At 42.8% G+C, this 20779-nt stretch overlaps 1 protein-coding gene across 1 annotated transcript; it reads left to right on the forward strand.

Annotated features, from left to right (window-relative positions):
* The first annotated feature begins 19282 nt into the window (after nt 1-19282).
* Nucleotides 19283-20275, forward strand: LOC106603235 (trace amine-associated receptor 13c-like). The gene has a single exon (XM_045716249.2). It carries the CDS (start codon nt 19283-19285, stop codon nt 20273-20275), a length of 993 nt encoding a protein of 330 aa, XP_045572205.2.
* Nucleotides 20276-20779: the final 504 nt, after the last annotated feature.

The following is a 20779-nucleotide window of genomic DNA, read 5'->3' on the forward strand; positions in this document are numbered from 1 at the left end:
GGTACTTATCTCTCGTGGAACGATTCTGAGTATAAATTGAGAGAATCTGTCGCGACTGAATGGAATGTGTAGGATAACAAGCAGCAGTAATTCTAGTAGTTGCTTTTTCATCACTGGTTATTTAGACAAATCACAACTTTGCAGGTGTTTGCCTCTTTTGAATTTCAGAAGGGGGTGGGACATTCGGCCCGTCATTTGCAAAGAGAGAGGGTGGAGCTCATTGTTTCGGTTCCATTCCTCATTCTATTATTTCTTGATCTCTTCTCTTAACATGTATGGACCCAGAACTTAATTGAGCAACTGACCAATTACGTGAGACTATGGGTTAATTGAGATTAAGAAAAACTGTACTTCTCTGCATCTTTGCATGTCAGCAATGTTGTGAAAAATCATGAAAATTAGACATACTAACAAAGGTATCATGCCCATAGGGGGCACAGGGGCATGTGCCCTCTCAGATTTGTCCTGTTTAAAAAAATCTCTATATATACACTAGTAGCCACTTAGCAATTGTATGGAGTTGGCTTTAGCTAGTCCAGATAGGTTCCCAATCTCCCAACCTCATAATTAGCTACCAAGAAGCCATTTCAGGGTAACAATCAAGTTAGAGTAGTTAGCTTGTTTAACTATCTTAGCTGGCATGCCTGCTGGCAAGGTTGGTAGACTTTAGAAAAGCATGCAATAACTAAATTGCATTCCTTTCAGTAATTTACCCAGATTTTATGAGAGAAGAATATTTAATTTCTTAAAAGAAGAACCACCAGTTAGGAGGCTACAGGTAGCTCAAGAGGTGTGCTCAGATATGCAGAGAATTTGTTTGCAATGACTGTTTCTGTGACAGCATGGGCATTTTCTTTTTAAAGTAGTCAATTACTTCTTCTACTTCTATATGTGTACTGGCAGTCCGTAAATAAACTGTGGTGAATACCACCACCTACTGTGCTGGAGTGTGTATAGTCTGAACAGGTCTAAACCAAAGTTGGTGATTTATTTCCACCGGCAGCTTTTGAATGTTTGCTAAGGAGTATGATGAAGTATGACTTCAGATGAAGAAGAGATATGTGCTCAGCTGAAAAGTTTATGGTTGGTGACAAAGTATTACTATAATGGAGACAGAGCTGTACAGTGCATGTGTTAGAGGAAATTGTAAATGGATTCAACAGATTGGTGATGTCAGTGCTCAATCTGGACCATAATCCACAACCTCAGGATATATAACCTGGGAAGCTTCTATCACACAACGTCTGTCATAGACAGACATGAAGCGTGGCAACTAGTGGGGGACCGTACTCTATAATAGGTGTCACGGTCCCTCCCTCTGACATTCTCAAGCATACCCTTTCTCCCTTGCTCTCTAGCGAGAAGGGAAACATGGTGAGATACCGCACTCTATTATCAGAGAACCGGGGTTACGCAAGTAACGTTAAGTTCTCTTTCAAATATTTGTTTTCATATCTCACTTATTGAATATAGCCAACTCCAGTATAGCAAATATGCTCTCCGAAGCCAAGAAGTCCCAACATACTCATCCCTTAGAGGCCCCGAACTAAGAATCATATGTGCCGGGCAGGAGCAATGACATCTATTTGGTAAAAGCCTCATAAGATATAAGGCGTAGCCACTGTACCGTAACAAATCTTTTGCACAAAGATGCTATAAGCAATGCCCTTGAGTGGCCATGACGAAGGTGGTAAAGATGCCCTCAAGCCTCACTGGGGTGGCATATCCATGCCAACATAATGAACTGCTATTCAATGGGACAACCGTTTGATGAGAGAGTGTCGACCTGCCTATGTGGGGAGGCACCCAGGAGACAGAGAGTTGTAGCTCCCCTTTCAAGCCCAACTCAGTCCAAACAGATATTAAAAACACAGAAAGGGGCCAAGTGGTAGGCTTGGCGTCAAAAGAAAGATATGCATATGCAGAAAAGTACTTCATGCCTACTGTAAAATATGGTGGTGGATCTTTGATGTTATGGGGCTATTTTGCTTCCACTGGTCCTGGGGCCCTTGTTTAGGTCAATGTTATCATTAACTTTACCCAGTACCACGATATTTTAGCCAAAACCTGGTTGCCTTTCCCAGGCGGCTAAAACTTGGCCTCAAGTGGATCTTCCAGCAAGACAATATCCCCAAGCACACATCAAAATCCTGAAATAAATGGTTAATTGACAACAAAATCAATATTTTTCAATGGTTTTCTCAGTTTCTGAACTCCATTGAAAGCCTGTGGTTTGAATTGAAAAGGGCTGTCCATAAGTGCAGACTAAGGATAACAAGGATCTGGAAAGATCTAGTGTGAAAGATTGGTCTAAGATCCCTCCCAATGTGTTCTCCAATCTCATAAAATACTTTAGAAAAAGGCTCAGTGCCATTATCCTCACAAGGGGAGGGTGCCAGAGTATTGAAAATCAATCATTTTGACCCCTATCTTTCTGAGAAAATGTTTTATTACTTTCTTCGAGCAAAGAATATAATTTTCCCATTTGTTAAGCTCAGTATTATTATTTATTTTATACAGTATTTTTTGCTTATCTTTATGAAAGGTGCCAGTCATTTCAGAGGAGACTGTACATGATGTCAGAGCTTAGGGTTTTTGCTTTACAGCGCTGTCTTAGTATGGGGCCTTAGCTTCAAAAAGTGATGAAACTGTGACACGTGGATACAAGTGCCACACTTGGTAGAGATACTCTGGGATGTATGAATTGATATTAGAAGGGGTGCACCAAGACTGGGGCATGGTAACCCTCTTTTTTTAATAATCCAATTTGGCCACCAATACTGAATCAGATTTTGGAAAGGTGATATAACTGTCAAATTTTTGTTGCCATATATAAAGACAATATTTTCGTATTCGTGGGTAATGGACCAGTCTTCAACAATATGCCATTACATTTCATAAGTGGCAAAAACAGCGTGGAAACACCAGAAAACAACCTGTAAACCACTCGAATTCTGTTGAACTACTACATGAATCACCTTAACAAATGTCTTTAAAAAGTTAAAAATGTTTTTACATTATGTAGCTAATTTATTGAGATTATGGGTCATTTATTCTGAACATGACCTTAAAGGGGAATGGAACCACTTTAGGAAGTAAATCTAAACAAAGAGATGTATTCAATCCACTAATACTAAGCATGTGCATTTAACATAAAAACATCTCTATATTTACTATTTTGATCGTCGACAGGGTTTATTTGAGCTATGGTCAGCGCCATTTTAAATTACCATTGTAAAAACTGATCAGCAAATTGTCTGTGTGTTTTGAGTTTTTGCGTGGAGAGTGAATCGAAGCGATTGAGGTTAGGACAACAAAGATGGCAAAAAAACATAGTAATTCAAACATTAACTGTATAGCACCAGGCTGTAGGAATTTACATTTACATTTTAGTCATTTAGCAGACGCTCTTATCCAGAGCGACTTACAGCAGTGAATGCATACATTTCATAGATTTTTTTTTTTTCTGTGCTGGCCCCCCGTGGGAATCGAACCCACAACCCTGGGAATTGGCACCAGAAAAATCCCTCATTAAGCTACCATCGGCTGCCCAAGGACCCACAACTTTTGAGGAAGTGGCTCCATGTCCTTAAGAGGAAGGACGTGTCAGATCAAGCTAGCAGGATCTGCAGCCAGAACTTTGCGGAAGAAGGGCACTTTCGATGCGGCAACCGTGAGTTTCCGAATAGAAAGGAACCATAGGTCTACATTGAAGCCCTCTGCTTGCCCCTCCATTTTCAATTTCGAGGGTTATGGTGTATGGGTTACCGACCGACCATCAACAACATCTCTGACTTCAGAGTCAAGCAAAAGCCGGACTGAACGGAGGAGGCGACACTAGTCAGTGGAGCCTGAGGTAATGTTAAACCAGTCATGAGTCATGACTGTTGTTGACTAGGCTAGCGTTAGACACTAGACACACACACAAGCTAATTGCGTCTGAAATGTTTTGTGTAACACCCCCTGTTTCTCTGTGTAGCCCTGTTATTAGGCAGTTACTCTGTAGCTAGTTTCCACCTCAAATAGTCAAGTGACATTACTGTATACATTTTTTAGTTGACAGATTTGTTATTTCAATGTTTTGTTAGCTCCACCTTATTTAGCTAGACTGAAGTTGACATTGCTAATGTTTGCTGAAAAAAAATGGCCCTGTATTTGCTGTGTGTGTGTGTGTGTGTGTGTGTGTGTGTGTGTGTGTGTGTGTGTGTGTGTGTGTGTGTGTGTGTGTGTGTGTGTGTGTGTGTGTGTGTGTGTGTGTGTGTGTGTGTGTGTGTGTGTGTTGACAAAGCATACAAGACAAGTAGCTCGTTAACGGCAACATATATATTTGGGTTTAGTTGTCTTAACAAAGCGATTGTTTGTTTTCAGGATGATATCTTCATCACTGAAAAGGTTTTCATCCTGGAGGAGACCGTGCAGGAGGAGGCAGAGGAGGTATAAGCAAGTTCATGTTATTTATAAGGCTATTGTTTATTTCAAGACACAATCTGTCATCCCTGAGGCCATTTTGGATATAAAATGGACAATATACAGTGATTCTTGAATATACCTATAGCCTAATAGATGCCTTAATTGTTTTCTATCAACAGGAAAGAATGATTAGTACAGCCAAACTGACCCCTGGCTGCCAGACTGTTCCTGTGCTGCGGTGGAGAAGACGTCCACCAGGACCATCATTAAAGAGCTCAGGGCCCAGCTAGATTACGCTCACGACCATCAGTATACAACCCAGTCCTGCCCCTATATGCCACAGATGGAGCTGACGGAGAGTGAGAGTGAGATCAGTGAAGACCAAACGCGCTGTATGAACCTGAGAGCTCAGAATAACAATCATCACAGTCCGAGCCAAGATGTACTATCGAAGAATGTGTGCAAAATCCAAAATACATAGTCTTTGATAGCAAACTGAAGGAGTTGTTCAATGTCTGCCATGAGCCAGGATGTTGAGCAGGTGTCATCAGTTCAACCCTGAAAAGAAATGGTTTTGCCATCACCATGGAGACAGAGTGTGTTGTGGGCCACATGAGGAATTAGGAGTCCCAGACCAGAGAGGGAAAGTTGTTTGCCGGGAAGATGGCGCCAAAAGATGGCGCTAAAGAAAATGGCTGACGTTTTACATTCACCCAACCAATTGCGCTATTTTGCTGTTGTTTTTTTGTGTAACTTATTTTTTTACTTGTGTACATAATGTTTCTGTTACCGTCTCTTATGACCGAAAATAACTTATGGATATCAGAACAGCGATTACTCACCGCGGACTGGAAGAAACCTTTTCCTTTAACGAGTCCGACGAGAAGGATATCCTGCTTTCACTGGAACAGGCCCAGATCCCTGCCTTTTGCGTGAAGAAAAGATGCAGGAAAAGGGTCCGTAGATCGGGCATCGTTCTGAAGATCCATAGGCGAGCGAGTAAACTCCCACTGCCATCCGTTCTTCTTGCTAACGTGGATAATATAATTGATTAAGATTGTCCTACCAACAGGACATTGAAACCTGTAACATTGTACGTGGCTGAACGACGATACGGACAAAATAGAGCTAGCGGGATTTTAAATGCACCGGCAGAACAGAGACGCTACCTCTGGTAAGAAGAGGGGTGGGGGTGTGTGTCTATCCTAGACCATCTTTACTCCACACACAGAGATGCATACAAAGCTCTCCCCCGCCCTTCATTTTGCAAATCTGACCATAATTCTATCTTCCTAATTCCTGCTTACAAGCAAAAACTAAAGCAGGAAGTACCAGTGGTCAGGAAGTGGTCAGATGACGTGGATGCTACACTACAGGACTGTTTTTCTAGCACAGACTGGAATATGCTCCGGGATTCATCCAATGGCATTGAGGATTACACCACCTCAGTCATCGGCTTCATCAATAACTGCATCGACAACATCGTCCCCACAGTGACTGTAAGTACATATCCCAACCAGAAGCCATGCATTACAGGCAACATCCGCATCGAGCTAAAGGCTAGAGCTGCTGCTTTCAAGGAGCGGGAGATTAATCCGGGCACTTATAAGAAATCCTGCTATGCCCCCAGATGAACCATCAAACAAGCTAAGCGTCAATACAGGATTAAGATTGAATGCTACTACACCGGTTCTGAAGCTCGTCGGATGTGGCAGAGCTTTGAAAACTATTACCGACTTAAAAAGGGAAACCCAGACGTAAGCTGCCCAGTGACGTGAGCCTACCAGATGACCTAAATGCCTTTTATATTCACTTCGAGGCAAGCAACACCGAAGCATTTCACGAGAGCACCAGCTGTTCTGGATGACTGTGTGATAACACTCTCGGTAGCCGATGTGAACAAAATCTTTAAACAAGTCAACATTCACAAAGCCGCTGGGCCAGATGGATTAACAGGACATGTACTGAAAGCATGCACAGACCAACTGGCAAGTGTCTTCACTGATATTTTCAACCTCTCCCTGACCAAGCCTGTAATACTTACATGTTTCAAGCAGACCCCGTGCCCAAGGAAGCGAAGGTAACCTGCCTAAATGATTACCGCCCCATGGCACTCAAGTGCTTTGAAAGGTTGGTCATGGCTCACATCAACAGCATCCTCCCGGACACCCTAGACCCACTCCAATTCGCATACCGCCCCAACAGATCCAGAGATTACGCAATCTCAATCGCACTCCACACAGACCTTTCTCACCTGGACAAAAGGAACACCTACGTGAGAATGCTGTTCATTGACTACAGCTCAGCGTTCAACACCATAGTGTCCACAAAGCTCATCACTAAGCTAAGGACTCTGGGACTAAACACCTCCCTCTGCAACTAGATCCTGGACTTCCTGACGGGCCGCCCCCAGGTGGTAAGAGTAGGCAACAACACGTCTGCCACGCTGATCCTTAACACTGGGGCCCCTCAGGGGTGTGTACTTACTCCCCTCTGTTTTCCATGTTCACCCACGACTGCATGGCCAAACACGACACCAACACCATCATTAAGTTTGCTGACGACACAACAGTGGTAGGTCTAATCACCAACAACAATGAGACGGCCTATAGGGAGAAGGGTCAGAGAACTGGCAGTGTGGTGCCAGAACAACAACCTCTCCCTAAATGTGAGCATGACTAAGGAGCTGATCGTGGACTACAGGAAAAGGCAGGCAAACAGGCCCCCATTAACATCAATGTAGTGGAGCGGGTCGAGAGTTTCAAGTTCCTTGGTGTCCACATCACAACATGGTCCAAACATACCAAGACAGTCGTGAAGAGGGCACGACAAAACCTTTTCCCCCTCAGGTTACTGAAAAGATTTGGCAACAGGTTCTACAGCTGCACAACCGAGAGCATCCTGACAGGTTGCATCACCCCCTGGTATGGAAACTGCTTGGCATCTGACCGTAAGGCGCTACAGAGGGCAGTGCGAACGGCCCAGTACATCACTGGGGCCAAGCTTCCTGCCATCCAGGACCTATATAATAGACAGTGTCAGAGGAAAGCCCAAAAAATTGTCAGAGACTTTAGTCACCCAAGCTTTAGACTGTTTTCTCTGCTATCGCACGGCAAGCAGTGCCGGAGTGCCAAGTCTAGGACCAAGAGGCTCCTCAACAGCTTCTGTCCCCAAGCCATAAGACTGCTGAACAATTAATAAAATCAACAATTTATATTGCCCCCCCCCCCCTCCCTTTTGTACACAGCTGCTACTCGCTGTTTATTATCTATGCATAGTCACTTAACCCCCACCTCCATGTACAAATTACCTCAACTAACCTGTACCCCCGCACACTGACTCAGTACCGGTGCTCCCTGTATATAACCTCATTATTGTTATTCTTATTGTGTTACTTTTTATTATTACTTTTTATTTTAGTCTGCTTGGTAAATATTTTCTTAACTCTTCTTGAACTGCACTGTTGGTTAAGGGCTTGTAAGAAAAGTTAGTCTGATATCGAAACTAAATCACAATGGATTTATAATGAGCACGCCCCATTATTTGAAAGAAATAGATTTCATAAATCATGATGCTATCTGCGATTCGAACTCTGGTCGTCTCATCAAAAGGTGAATGCGTTACATCTCACCAAACAACACTTGCGATAAACATCATTATAGGTTACTGATTATATATGTTGAGCACCTACTGCTATTAGCTTTAAACAATTTATAATCAAGCAAAATTTCAGAAATTATTTCACTAGCATACTCGCTGCTGACTGGTCGAGGAAACTCTTCAGCCAAGAAGTCCTTCATAATGATTAGTGACACGTCCAATACATCACCATCCAGACAGACTGACAGGAACCTCTGACTGGATGTAATACAGCCACCATCCGCTGGGATGTTGTGCTGTATCACCACCATCTCTCTACAACACACACACTCATAGTCTCTAGCCATTATCTGGCAGCATCCGCACTCACACTGCGCCGACCCTCTGGTTTCAGGCAGCATATCTTTGTGCCTGCAACTAGAATTAACTCTTTGATCTGGGGCAACGATCGGCTCAAACATGAACAGCTTCAGTAGGTTTATTGACTCCTTAACTAACGTTATTTCATCCGCTATTATGAACGGGGCGGCAGGTAGCCTAGTGGTTAGAGCCAGTATGGCGATACAGTTATAGTTAGCTGCGTTCTAAATCCTAGTGTTTCCATTCCCCTTTAAACGGGAGATGGTCATTCTAACATAGGCTTTTACATAACACTTCAACTTATGTAATATCATCTTATTAAGAAATAGTTATGCAGAGGACACAAGCGTTGAATTTGGGAGAGATGATGTATTGATATTAGAAGGGATGACCAAAAATTGGGGCATGGCACCCCTATTTGTATTTTACATAATCCAATACTGAATCAGATTGTGAAAAGGTGATATTACTGATGAATTTTGGTTGCCATTTGTTTAAAAATAATGTCTTCAGCAATATGCCATTATATTTAATAGGAACTGAGGACACTTAGGAGAGGTGTGTGGCCACTTGGAGACACCATTTAGACCTGTCAATCAAACCCTTTGTCTTTGTTTTGTCTTATGTTGCACCTACCCCAAAAAGCCATGAATATTCTTATGTTCCTGAAATCATTTTCAGATTTTTTTATCAACAAATTCTGCGTAAAAGTACAGTAAATTTAACATAAAATGAAAAGTGTCATGTTTGGATTCAGTCTTGTGTCAGGTGAACTGTTGTGTCCTCACCTTTGTTCTGATCATTTCTGATAATAATAACCTCCAAAGTGTTCCCTTTCAATTACTACCATGGTAATGCATATTCTTCTCATATTTCTTCTGTAAGAAACCGTCAAATTCAGCCCTATGCAGATGGGCCAATTCCCTTGAGTGTAAAGGGTTAACAGCCAGCCCTCCCATTCAAACACAAAATCCCATACAGAAGTTCTCCAGACTTCCAACAGTCGAGTCAACAAAACGAGATTTGGAAGGATGGCCTAGTGAGACTACAGGAGACATCAAAGCATACAGTATGTGCAAAAGGAAATTGACAGTTAGGAAGTTGATAACATGGCATAAGCTAAAAAGCATTCCATAGGAACATTCCATAGACATGTAAAAATGTCCATCTGAACTGAATCATTGTTAAGGGAGACCATTACATCATAAGGACAAATAGTATTTGCCAGACATCACCCTGCGGTGTTCTGACCCAATCACCACCATTTGTTTTTTTTCTTCTGGCTTGTTGTTGTTCTCTCAGATTCCAGAGGGTCCTGTTAGCACTAATATGCAAGGCTCTGTAATACTAACACTTACATCACTCTAGGAGGTTTCAAACATGAACACACACACGACCCCCCCCCCCCCCCCACCCCCACCCCACCCACACACACACACAGACACACACAACTATTACATTGTAATTTCAGCTCTGTAATCCTCATGATTCCCAAAGGTGCATTTAATGATGTTTGACTTGTTTAGGTTTCTCACATCAGATGGTCCTATTATCACCTGTATGCAAAGCTTGGAAATAATGAGGTCCAACACTCTCAGGAATTCTACCAATTAAAGGTGTTCAAGACACACAAGATATACTCCAAGGCCCCAATACATCATAAACATTTGGAGTGAACCTGAGTACACCTCTCTAGTGTAATTTCTGTGCATGAAAATGAGTACAACTTCCATTAGGACACTCTCAGTCAGCCTCACCCCTAAACAAGTCCACTCTTTACAGGTCAACAATTGCGCCTCTGTATCATGCCTTTGTCACAGGTGGGATCTGAACCCCAGTCTCTTGCATGGAAACCCAACATCTTAAGCAATAGGCCAAGAGGAAATGTCCTCTGGGATCTAAGCAGGGCCCCTTTGACTCAAATGATGTCAATTAGCCTATCAGAAGCTTCTAAAGCCATGACATCATTTTCTGGAATTTTCCAAGCTGTTTAACCACTTGGAAGTAATGCCTAAACTTAACCCTAATGCCTAAACTATAGCAAAATATCTGAAATAATGCTTAAACTTTATTGTTGAGGTTAGCTTCGGTTTCACTTTAGTACAGTTTGACTGACAGCTAACATACGGCAAAACATTGCATAATTAATCAAATCGAAAATCAAATCAAATGTTATTTGTCACATGCACCGTATACAACAGATGTGGACCTTACAGTGAAATGCTTACTTACAAGCCTTTAACCAACAATGCAGAAAAAAAGTGTTAAAGTATTTACTAAAATAAAATTAAGTAAAAAATGAATAAATACTAAGAAAAATTTAAAAATAACAGGTAATTAAGGAGCAATAATAAAATAACAGTAGCGAGGCTATATACAGGGGTTACCGGTACAGAGTCAATATGCGGGGGCATTTGAGGTAATATATACATGCAGGTAGAGGTCAAGTGACTATGCATGGATAATAAACAGAGTAGCAGCATCATAAAAATGGGGGTGGGGGGGGACAATACAAATAATCTGGGTGGCCATTTGATTAGCTGTTCAGGAGTCTTATGGCTTGGGGAATAGAAGCTGTTAAGAAGCTTTATGGACCTAGACTTGGCGCTCCAGTATCGCTTGCCATGCGGTAGTAGAGAGAACAGTCTATGACTAGGCTGGCTGGGGTCTTTGGCAATTTTTGGGGCCTTCCTCTGACACCGCCTGGTATACAGGTCCTGAATGGCAGGAAGCTTGGCCCCAGTGATGTACTGGGCCGTACACACTACACTCTGCAGTGCCTTGCGGTCGGAGGCCGAGCAGTTGCCATACCAGGCAGTGATGCAACCCGTCATGATACTCTCGGTTGTGCAGCTGTAAATCTTTTTGAGGATCTGAGGACCCATGCCAAATCTTTTCAGTCTCCTGGGGTGGAATAGGTGTTGCCGTGTCCTCTTCACGACTGTCTTGGTGTGTTTGGACCATGATAGTTTGTTGGTGATGTGGACACCAAGGAACTTGAAGCTCTTAACCTGCTCCACTACAGCCCCGTCGATGAGAATGGGGGCGTGCTCTGTCGGAGGGCATAGCGGGATTTCTTATAACCGTCCGGGTATAGAGTCCGACTCCTTGAAAGTGGCAGCTCTACCCTTTAGCTCAGTGCGAATGTTGCATGTTATCAATGGCTTCTGGTTGGGGTATGTACGTACGGTCACTGTGGGGACGACGTCATCAATGTATTTATTGACGAAGCCTGTGACTAATGTGGTGTACTCCTCACTGCCATCAGAAGAATCCCGGAACATATTCCAGTCTGTGGTAGCAAAACAGTCCTATAGCTTAGCATCTGCATCATCTGACCACTTCCAAATTGAGCGAGTACTGGTACTTCCTGCTTTAGTTTTTGCTTGTAAGCAGGAATCAGGAGGAAAGAGTTATGGTCAGATTTTCCAAATGGTGGGCAAGGGAGAGCTTTGTACGCGTCTCTGTGTGTGGAGTAAAGGTGGTCTAGAGTTTTTTTTTCTTCCTCTGGTTGCACATTTAACATGCTGGTAGAAATTAGGTACAACAGATTTAAGTGTCCCTGCATTAAGTCCCCAACCACTAGCATTGCCGCCTCTGGTTGAGCATTTTCTTGTTCGCTTATGGCCTTATACAGCTCGTTGAGTGTCGTCTTAGTGCCAGGATTGTTTTGTGGTGATAAATAGACAGCTTTGAAAAACATAGATGAAAACTCTCTTGGCAAAATGGTGTGGTCTACTGTTAGGTATGCGTAAATGGCTGTAAGGGAGTCAGGCGCAGGAGAGCAGAAGTTGGGTAGCCAAAGGAGCCTTTTATTTCGGCAAACAAACACACGGCACTAAGAACACTAAACACAAGATGGGTTGACATAACCCAGCGCAAACCAGTCTAGCGTGTACATACACAAACCAACAAACAATTCCACACAAAGACATGGGGGAACAGAGGGTTAAATACACAACACTTACTGAGGGAAATGAGAACCAGGTGTGTAAGAAAACAAGACAAAACTAATGGGAAATGAAAAGTGGATCGACGATGGCTAGAAGACCGGTGACGCCGACTGCCGAACGCCGCCCGAACAAGGAGAGGAACCAACTTCGGTGGAAGTCATGACATCTACAGCTGATCATGAGATACTCAACCTCGGGCGAGCAAAACCTCGAGACTTCCTTAATATTAGATTTCGTACACCAGTTGTTAATTACAAATAGACGCAGACTGTCACCCCTTTGTCTTACCGGAGGCAGCTGTTCTATTGCAACACTCACTACTGAGTTCCAAACTGCCTCTGGAAGCAGCATCAGCACAATAACTTTTAGTCTAGAGCTTCATGAAATGGGCTTCCATGGCCAAGCAGCCGCAAACAAGCCTAAGATCACCATGTGCAATGCCAAGTGTCAGCTGGAGTGATGTAAAGCTCGCCGCCATTGGACTCTGGATCAGTGGAAATGCGTTCTCAGGAGTGATGAATCACTCTTCACCATCTGGCAGTCCCACGGAAGAATCTGGGTTTGGCGGATGCCAGGGGAACGCTACTTGCCTGAATGCATAGTACCAATGGTATAGTTTGGTGGAGGAGGAATATTGGTCTGGGGCTGTTTTTCCTGGTTCGGGCTAGGCCCCTTAGATCCAGTGAAGGGATGTCTTAAAGTTACAGCATACAATTTCATTCTAGACAATCCTGTGCTTCCAACTTTGTGGCAACAGTTTGGGGAAGGCCCTTTCCTGTTTCAGCATGACAATGCCCCCATGCAAAAAGCAAGGTCCATACTGAAATGATTTGACAAGATCGGTGTGAAAGAACTTGACTGGCCTGCACAGAGCCCTGACGTCAACCCTATCGAACACCTTTGGGAGGAATTGGAACGCTGACTGCGAGCCAAGCCTATTCACCCAACATCAGTGCCTGACCTCACTAATGCTCTTGTGGCTGAATGGAAGCATGTCCCCGTAGCAATGTTCCAACATCTTGTGGAAAGCCTTCCCAGAATCAATCAATCAATCAAATGTCTTCATAAAGCCCTTCTTACATCAACTGATGTCACAAATTGCTGTACAGAAACCCACCCTAAAACCCCAAACAGCAAGCAATGCAGGTGTAGAAGCTCCCTAGAAAGGCCAGAACCTAGGAAGAAACCTAGAGAGGAACAAGGCTATGAGGGGTGGTCAGTCCTCTTCTGGCTGTGCCAGGTGGAGACTATAACAGAACTGAACATGGCCAAGATGTTCAAATGTTCATAGATGACCAGCAGGGTCAAATAATAATAATCACAGTGGATGTAGAGGGTGCAACAGGTCAGCACCTCAGGAGTAAATGTCAGTTGACTTTTCATAGCCGATCATTCAGACTATCTCTACCACTCCTGCTGTCTCTAGAGAGAAAACAGCAGGTCTGGGACAAGGTAGCACGTCGGTGAACAGGTCAGAGCTGCAGCACGACCAGGTGGACTGGGGACAGCAAGGAGTCATCAGGTCAGGTAGTCCTGAGGCAGGGTCTTAGGACTCAGGTCCTCAGAGAGAAAGAGAAAAAAGAGAGAGAGAAAGAGAGAGAGAAAAAGAGAGAGAGAAAAAGATTGAGAGAAAAAGAGTGAGAAAAAAGTGAGAGAAAAAGAGATAGAGAGAATTATAGAGAGCATACTTAAATTCACACAGGACACCGGATAAGACAGGAGAAATATTCCAGATATAACAGACTGACCCTAGCCCCCCGACACATAAACTTTTGTAACATAAATACTGGACGCTGAGACAGGAGGGGTCAGGAGACACTGTGGCCCCGTCCGATGATACCCCGGACAGGGACAAACAGGCATGACATATCTCACCCACTTTGCCAAAGCACAGCCCCCACACCACTAGAGGGATATCTTCAACCACCAACTTACTATCCTGAGACAAGGCCAAGTATAGCCCACGAAGAACTCCTCCGTGGCACGAACCCAAGGGGTGGCACAAAACCGGACAGGAAGATCACGTCAGTGACTCACCCCACTCAAGTGACGCACCCCTCCGATGGACAGCATGGAAAAGCACCAGTAAGCCAGTGACTCAGCCCATCAGGGTTTGAGGCAGAGAATCCCAGTGGAGAGAGGGGAACCGGCCAGTCAGAGACAGCAAGGGTGGTTCGTTGCTCCAGTGCCTTTCCGTTCACCTTCACACTCCTGGGCCAGACTACACTCAATAATAGGACCTACTGAAGAGATGAGTCTTCAAAAAAGACTTAAAGGTCGGGACCGAGTCTGCATCTCTCACATGGATAGGTAGACCATTCCATAAAAATGGAGCTCTATAGGAGAAAGCCTTGATACAAGCTGTTTGCTTAGAAATTCTATGGGCTGTAAGGAGGCCTGCGTCGTGTGACCGTAGCATACATGAAGGTATGTACAGCAGGACCAAATCGGAAAGATAGGTAGGAGCAAGCCCATGTAATGCCTTGTAGGTTAGCAGTAACATTTACATTTACATTTTAGTCATTTATCAGACGCTCTTATCCAGAGCGACTTACAGTAGTGAGTGCATACATTTCATACATTTTTTCACCATACTGGTCCCCCATGGGAATCGAACCCACAACCCTGGTGTTGCAAACACCATGCTCTACCAACTGAGCTACACGGGACTAAAACCTTGAAATCAGCCCTTCCCTTAACAGGAAGCCAGTGTAGAGAGGCTAGCACAGGAGTAATATGATAACATTTTTTGGTTCTAGTCAAGATTCTAGCAGCCGTGTTTAGCACTAACTGAAAATTATTTAGTGCTTTATCCGGGTAGCCGGAAAGTAGAGCATTTGCAGTAGTCTAACCTAGAAGTGGCAAAAGCATGGAATAATTTTTCTGCATAATTTTTGGACAGAAAGTTTCTGATTTTTGCAATGTTACGTAGATGGAAAAAAGCTGTCCGTGAAACAGTCTTGAGATGTTTGTCAAAAGAGAGATCAGGGTCCAGAGTAATGCAGAGGTCCTTCAGTTTTATTTCAGACGACTATACAACCATCATGATTAATTGTCAGATTCAACAGAATATCTACTTGTTTCTTGGGACCTAGAACTAGCATCTCTGTTTTGTTCGAGTTTAAAAGTAGAACATTTGCCGCCATCCACTTCCTTATGTCTGAAACACAGGCTTCCAGGGAGGGCAATTTTGGGGCTTCACCATGTTTCATCGAAATGTACAGCTGTGTGTTGTCCGCATTGCAGTGAAAGTTAGCATTATGTTTCCGGATGACATCACCGAGAGGTAAAATATATAGTGAAAAGAATAGTGGTCCTAAAACAGAGCCTTGGTGTACACCACAATTTACAGTTGATTTATCAGAGGACAAACTATCTACAGAGACAAATTGATATCTTCCCGACACATAAGATCTAAGAGTTGAGGCTGTTAAAGCACTCCATATTAATGCCCATGATTTTTTAATGAGATGTTCGGCAATCACATGTCCACATACTTTTGGTCATGTGGTGTATATCTACTACCAAATGTTTTAAATGATTAACGATTGGGATTCCATAAGTAGAGATGGAGTCCTCCATCATGTCTTGAGAGGCAGTAGGGCTGATTTGGTTCAATTAGTTTGTTAACCTGAGATGACGCTGAATTTATCTATAATCTTCAATGTATTTGGAAGCGATTGAGATACATTGTCTAGATATAGTAAAATATCGTCTGTGTATAATGAGATGAAGTGATCAGTAGAGTTTAAGTAAATGAGTGTTATTTCCTTACGAATTGTCTGGGCCAGGGGTTAGACGGATAATAAAAACAGCACACGTTAACTGGCTAACATTGGCTAGCTTGCTAGTTACTTCCAGACACAAATGAGAGAACAACCCACTCTGACCATTTTTATCACCCTAGCAGAGCTGGTTGGGCTCTTTTCATGTTATCAAGAGTGTTGGTGACTGTAACTGTGCTCCTGGCAATAATTGAATTACTTTTTTTGCCAATGTTTGCTGATATTCAACAGTTGTTGAGCGTTCGTAAATTCTCCAGTTATTCTGCGCTCTGGTACACTCAGACAAGAGTAGATGGCCAGACTGATTTACGAACGCACCCAAAATGGTTACTTGCATAGTGGAATCTTTTGTTAAGACATGTAGCTAGCTAGCTAGCTAAACAATGAACCATAATCCCAACTCATGACATTACTACCCTGCATGAATTTGTAGATAGCTAACCAACCAGTTTCAATGTTAGCTAGCTAACAATTGTCAATAACTAGGCAAGCAAATGGCTCTGAGATACAAACAATAAGATCATTTACGTAACGTTAGTTAGCGAGCCAGCCAACTAACGTAAGCTAGCAAGCTAACAGTGCACTTCAACTTGAAATGAAAATACTTTATGTCAAAATTAGAAACGTGTAATGAAAATGAAGCTAGCTAGGCTATCTTACCCATGGTCTGAAATCGGAGTAGATTGCCAGAGCGAATTTACCAGCAACCGTCTATCAACAGTTGTTGCAGTAACATTCTATTGAAATGGATCCTAATCCCAACTCATGACATTACTACCCTGCATGAATCTGCAAGTAGTTAACCAAGCACGTTCAATGTTAGCTAGCTAACAATTGGCTATAACTAGGCAAGAAAATGTCTCTGAGATACGAATAATAAGATCATATACATCACATTAGCTAGCAAGACAGCCAGCTAACATTAGCTACCTAACAGTACACTTTAACTTGAAATGAAACCACTTTCTGTCAAAATTAGAAATGTGTAATATCTGAAAATGTAGCTAGCTAGACTTTTTTTACCCGTATACAACATCAATGGATGCTTCTACTGTCACGGATACCATGGTTGCCCTTAGTTTGAAAATGTAATCCAGAGACAGGTGTTTTCTCCATCTCTTTAGCTATCATACTCGAATTCCAATGATTTCAAAATTCGGTCCTCCAGAAAGTGGATAGCAACTCTTATGCAGTAATACTACGCAATACCTTTCAAAAAGCCGTGTTAGACAGGATTACGTACACATACTGACCAGCTCAAATAGACAGAAACGTACTTTATGGCAGACCAATCCAAACTCATCTCTCGGCATGTCCAGCCCACACATTATCTCAGCCAATCATGGCTAGCGGGAAGGTTGCCGGCTTTTTCTGTGGCTAAAATGTGGCTAAACCAGACTCGTAATTTAACAAATGTATTTGTATTTACAGATGGCATACAAGTTTGTTATTAAGGCACATGAAAGTTTACATGTTCGAGAAGGCATTTTTGCACAAAAAAGTTTACGTTCAAATGGCTCTCCTGTGAAGTAGTTGACCCGCAACATATGCCTAGTTTCCTGAAACTGGTCAGTTAATAACGAGGCTTTACTATTCTGAGGTAGGGGAATAACTTGTGCTTGCCTCCAGGCCTAAGGGCACACCTGTAATTTTCCATCCAAGTTGTCAGACCCCGGTGGCTTGTCATTATTGATAGACAATACTAATTTTTTCACCTCTTCCAAACTTACTGTACGGAATTCAAAATTACTATGCTTGTTTTTCATAATTTGGTCAGATATACTTGGATGTGTAGTGTCACCTTTTGTATCATGCCTAAATTTGCTAATCTTGCCAATGAAAAAATAATTAAAGTAGTTGCCAATATCAGTGGGTTTTGTGATGAATGAGCCATCTGATTCAATGAATGATGGAGCGGAGTTTGACTGACTTACAGCCACAGGAAGCAACCTGGTGATATCCTGAACTTTTGCCCAGGGAAAACACAAAGTCTTTGCCCCAGGTACAGATATATGCCTCAACATGAAACTCCCTATCACAATCGCTGGAATGATCTGGCCTCTGCTGTGTCTCGAAGTAGATTGCGAGGCCAGAGCCCCAGAAGTCACCTGAGAAAAGGGCTGCTGAGACGCCAGCTGCGTGCAGGACACAACAGCCAAAGGGACAGAGCTCTGGTGGTCCAGGCTGTGCCCAGGCAGTTGATTGACTAGGACAGGGAGAAGTAGCTGGAGGGGCATCCACAGCCACAGAGGGAACACCAAAGCACCGGCAGAAGACAGCTGGTACAGGGGCTCAAAGCAATTTGAAAGTCATAAGTCCGGAGGTGGGGGAAGAAGGCACACATCCATTTAGGCTCCGAAACGCATCCATTTAGGCTCACCTGAAGTCGAACGATGAGCAGCCATTTTCTGGTTCAAGCTAGTAGAGGGGTGCAGTGGCAGAAATTGATCAGAGTCCAGGAAGGTCCCATGACAGGTAGAAAACCACATCTCTTCTCGCCGGTGGCATAGTGACCCTGTAGAGTGGTGGCGAAGTGCAGATGATGCATCACATCGCGGGGTTGACTAGTAATGTCGGGGCCTCTCAGTAAGGCACATGCTGTGGAGTGATTTCTCTTTCTGCCTTGCTCCGGTCCTGGTCAGTCAGGGGTGTGAAGTCTGGGTGGCTCAGTCTCAGTAGGTAGGTGGTCATGGGATTGGGTATGCTGGTTGACCTCTTGTCTCTGGGCTCTATCCTCTTCTTCAGAGTGAGCTGCGGTAGATGTGGTCACCATGGTGAATAGTGAGGTGCTTACTGCATGTGGAGTTGCTATATTGGCCTGGGGATCTGGTCTGGGGAGCTCTCTATGTTGATGCCATTATAAGTCTCAAATTAGAAAATATATATGAACCATGCCTACAACAACAATAGGTTCTAGGTTCATGCCAAGTTGTTTTGTTTTACTGTAGGACATTATACATCAGCAATCTCCTTCAATATGATAGATAAGAGGGCTGGGCTCCAATGGGTGTACCGCCCCCACACACACACACTCCTATATCTAACTCAGATATAAATAAAGCTGCTCTGCACAGTTTAGTTTATTATTTAGATCAGATACACTATGAATCTACAATAAGAAATAACACTTGATTCATTGCACTCAATTGAAAAGAAAACTGTTTTTACTTTCCAATGGCGTTCAGTGAAGTGGATGGATATCAAGCAGTACAATACTGTTTTCCTCTCCACAACTCGTCTTGCGTTAAGGAGGTGCGATCCATAACAGAAAATATACTCATGCAGCTCTTTTTTTTCTCTGTGTCAGCATTCACAGTGTTTGTGAATCTGCTGGTGATCATCTCCATCTCTCACTTCAAGCAGCTCCACACTCCAACCAACCTGCTCATCCTCTCTCTGGCTGTGGCAGATCTCCTGGTTGGGATTTTTGTGATTCCAGTGGAGGGCATCAAAGTCATCGAGTCATGCTGGTATCTTGGTGAAACAATGTGTTCAGTTTTTCATGGGATTGTTTTTTCTGTAATTTTTGTATCTCTATACAATTTAGTCATCATAGCTGTTGACAGATATGTTGCTGTTTGTGATCCTTTACTCTACATTTCAAAAATAACTATTGGAAAAACAGTGACTTCTATATTCCTAACCTGGATATTTTCTTTTATATATAATCTTGTTATTCTATACTGTAATGGTCAATGGTATCGTTCTCAGGCACACAAGAATTGCCATGGAGAATGTGTGTTGTTTATCAGTTTTACATGGGGAATTATTGACCTTTTTGTCTCCTTTGTTGCACCTTGTTCTGTTATCATATGCTTATACATGAACATTTTCAAAGTGGCAAGAATTCAAGTAAAAGCAATGAATATCACAACCAGGATCAAAATATCAGAGAGAAAGGCAACCAAAACACTGGGGGTTGTGTTATCGGTTTTCCTTGTTGGTTGGATCACATATTATATAGGTTCACTTTCTGAGGACTACCTGGTACATTCAGATGTCATCATAGCATTTCTCTCCTGGGTTGTGTACATTAATTCATTCCTTAACCCTCTGATCTATGCATTGTTTTACCCATGGTTCAAAACAGCGGTAAGACACATCTTAACCTTACATATCCTGGCACCCTCATCCTCCTTAATAAATCTCCTTCCAGAAAATTGTTAGATTGTATAAAACAAATGTAACATTTCATTGTACTGGATGAGTGGCCTTGTAGGTACACACTATATAACATGTTGTGGTATAGAAAGTGATGTAATATATATGTTATTGCTTATGGCTGTATGTTTGCATTGATGACTTAGGGAACAATTCAATCGATTGGTTATACTGTAAAGGAAAACTGCCGGTTTACTAAGAATGTTGACATTATATCCCAAGGACAGCTGTTGTTCTGTGTCAATAAAAATGACAACAGAAACAGCTCAAGTGTGTGTTGGTTTTAGTGTGGTTAACAGCTCCAATACAACATTCTGAATGAATCAACAGTGTTCCCTGTAGCTCAGTTGGTAGAGCATGGTGTTTGCAACGCCAGGGTTGTGGGTTCAATTCCCACAGGGGGCCAGCACAGGAAAAAAAAAATGTATGAAATGTATGAATTCACTACTGTAAGTCGCTCTGGATAAGAGTGTCTACTAAAATGTAAAACTGTAATTTTCCTTCAGCAAT

Source organism: Salmo salar, chromosome 04 (genome assembly GCF_965601325.2).
Source record: "Salmo salar chromosome 04, fSalSal1, whole genome shotgun sequence".
NCBI classification, from domain to species: domain Eukaryota; kingdom Metazoa; phylum Chordata; class Actinopteri; order Salmoniformes; family Salmonidae; genus Salmo; species Salmo salar.

Bases quoted from the DNA above. Each gene is read 5' to 3' on its own strand.
- LOC106603235 (XM_045716249.2), top strand. From the start codon at position 19,283: ATGGCGTTCAGTGAAGTGGATGGATATCAAGCAGTACAATACTGTTTT.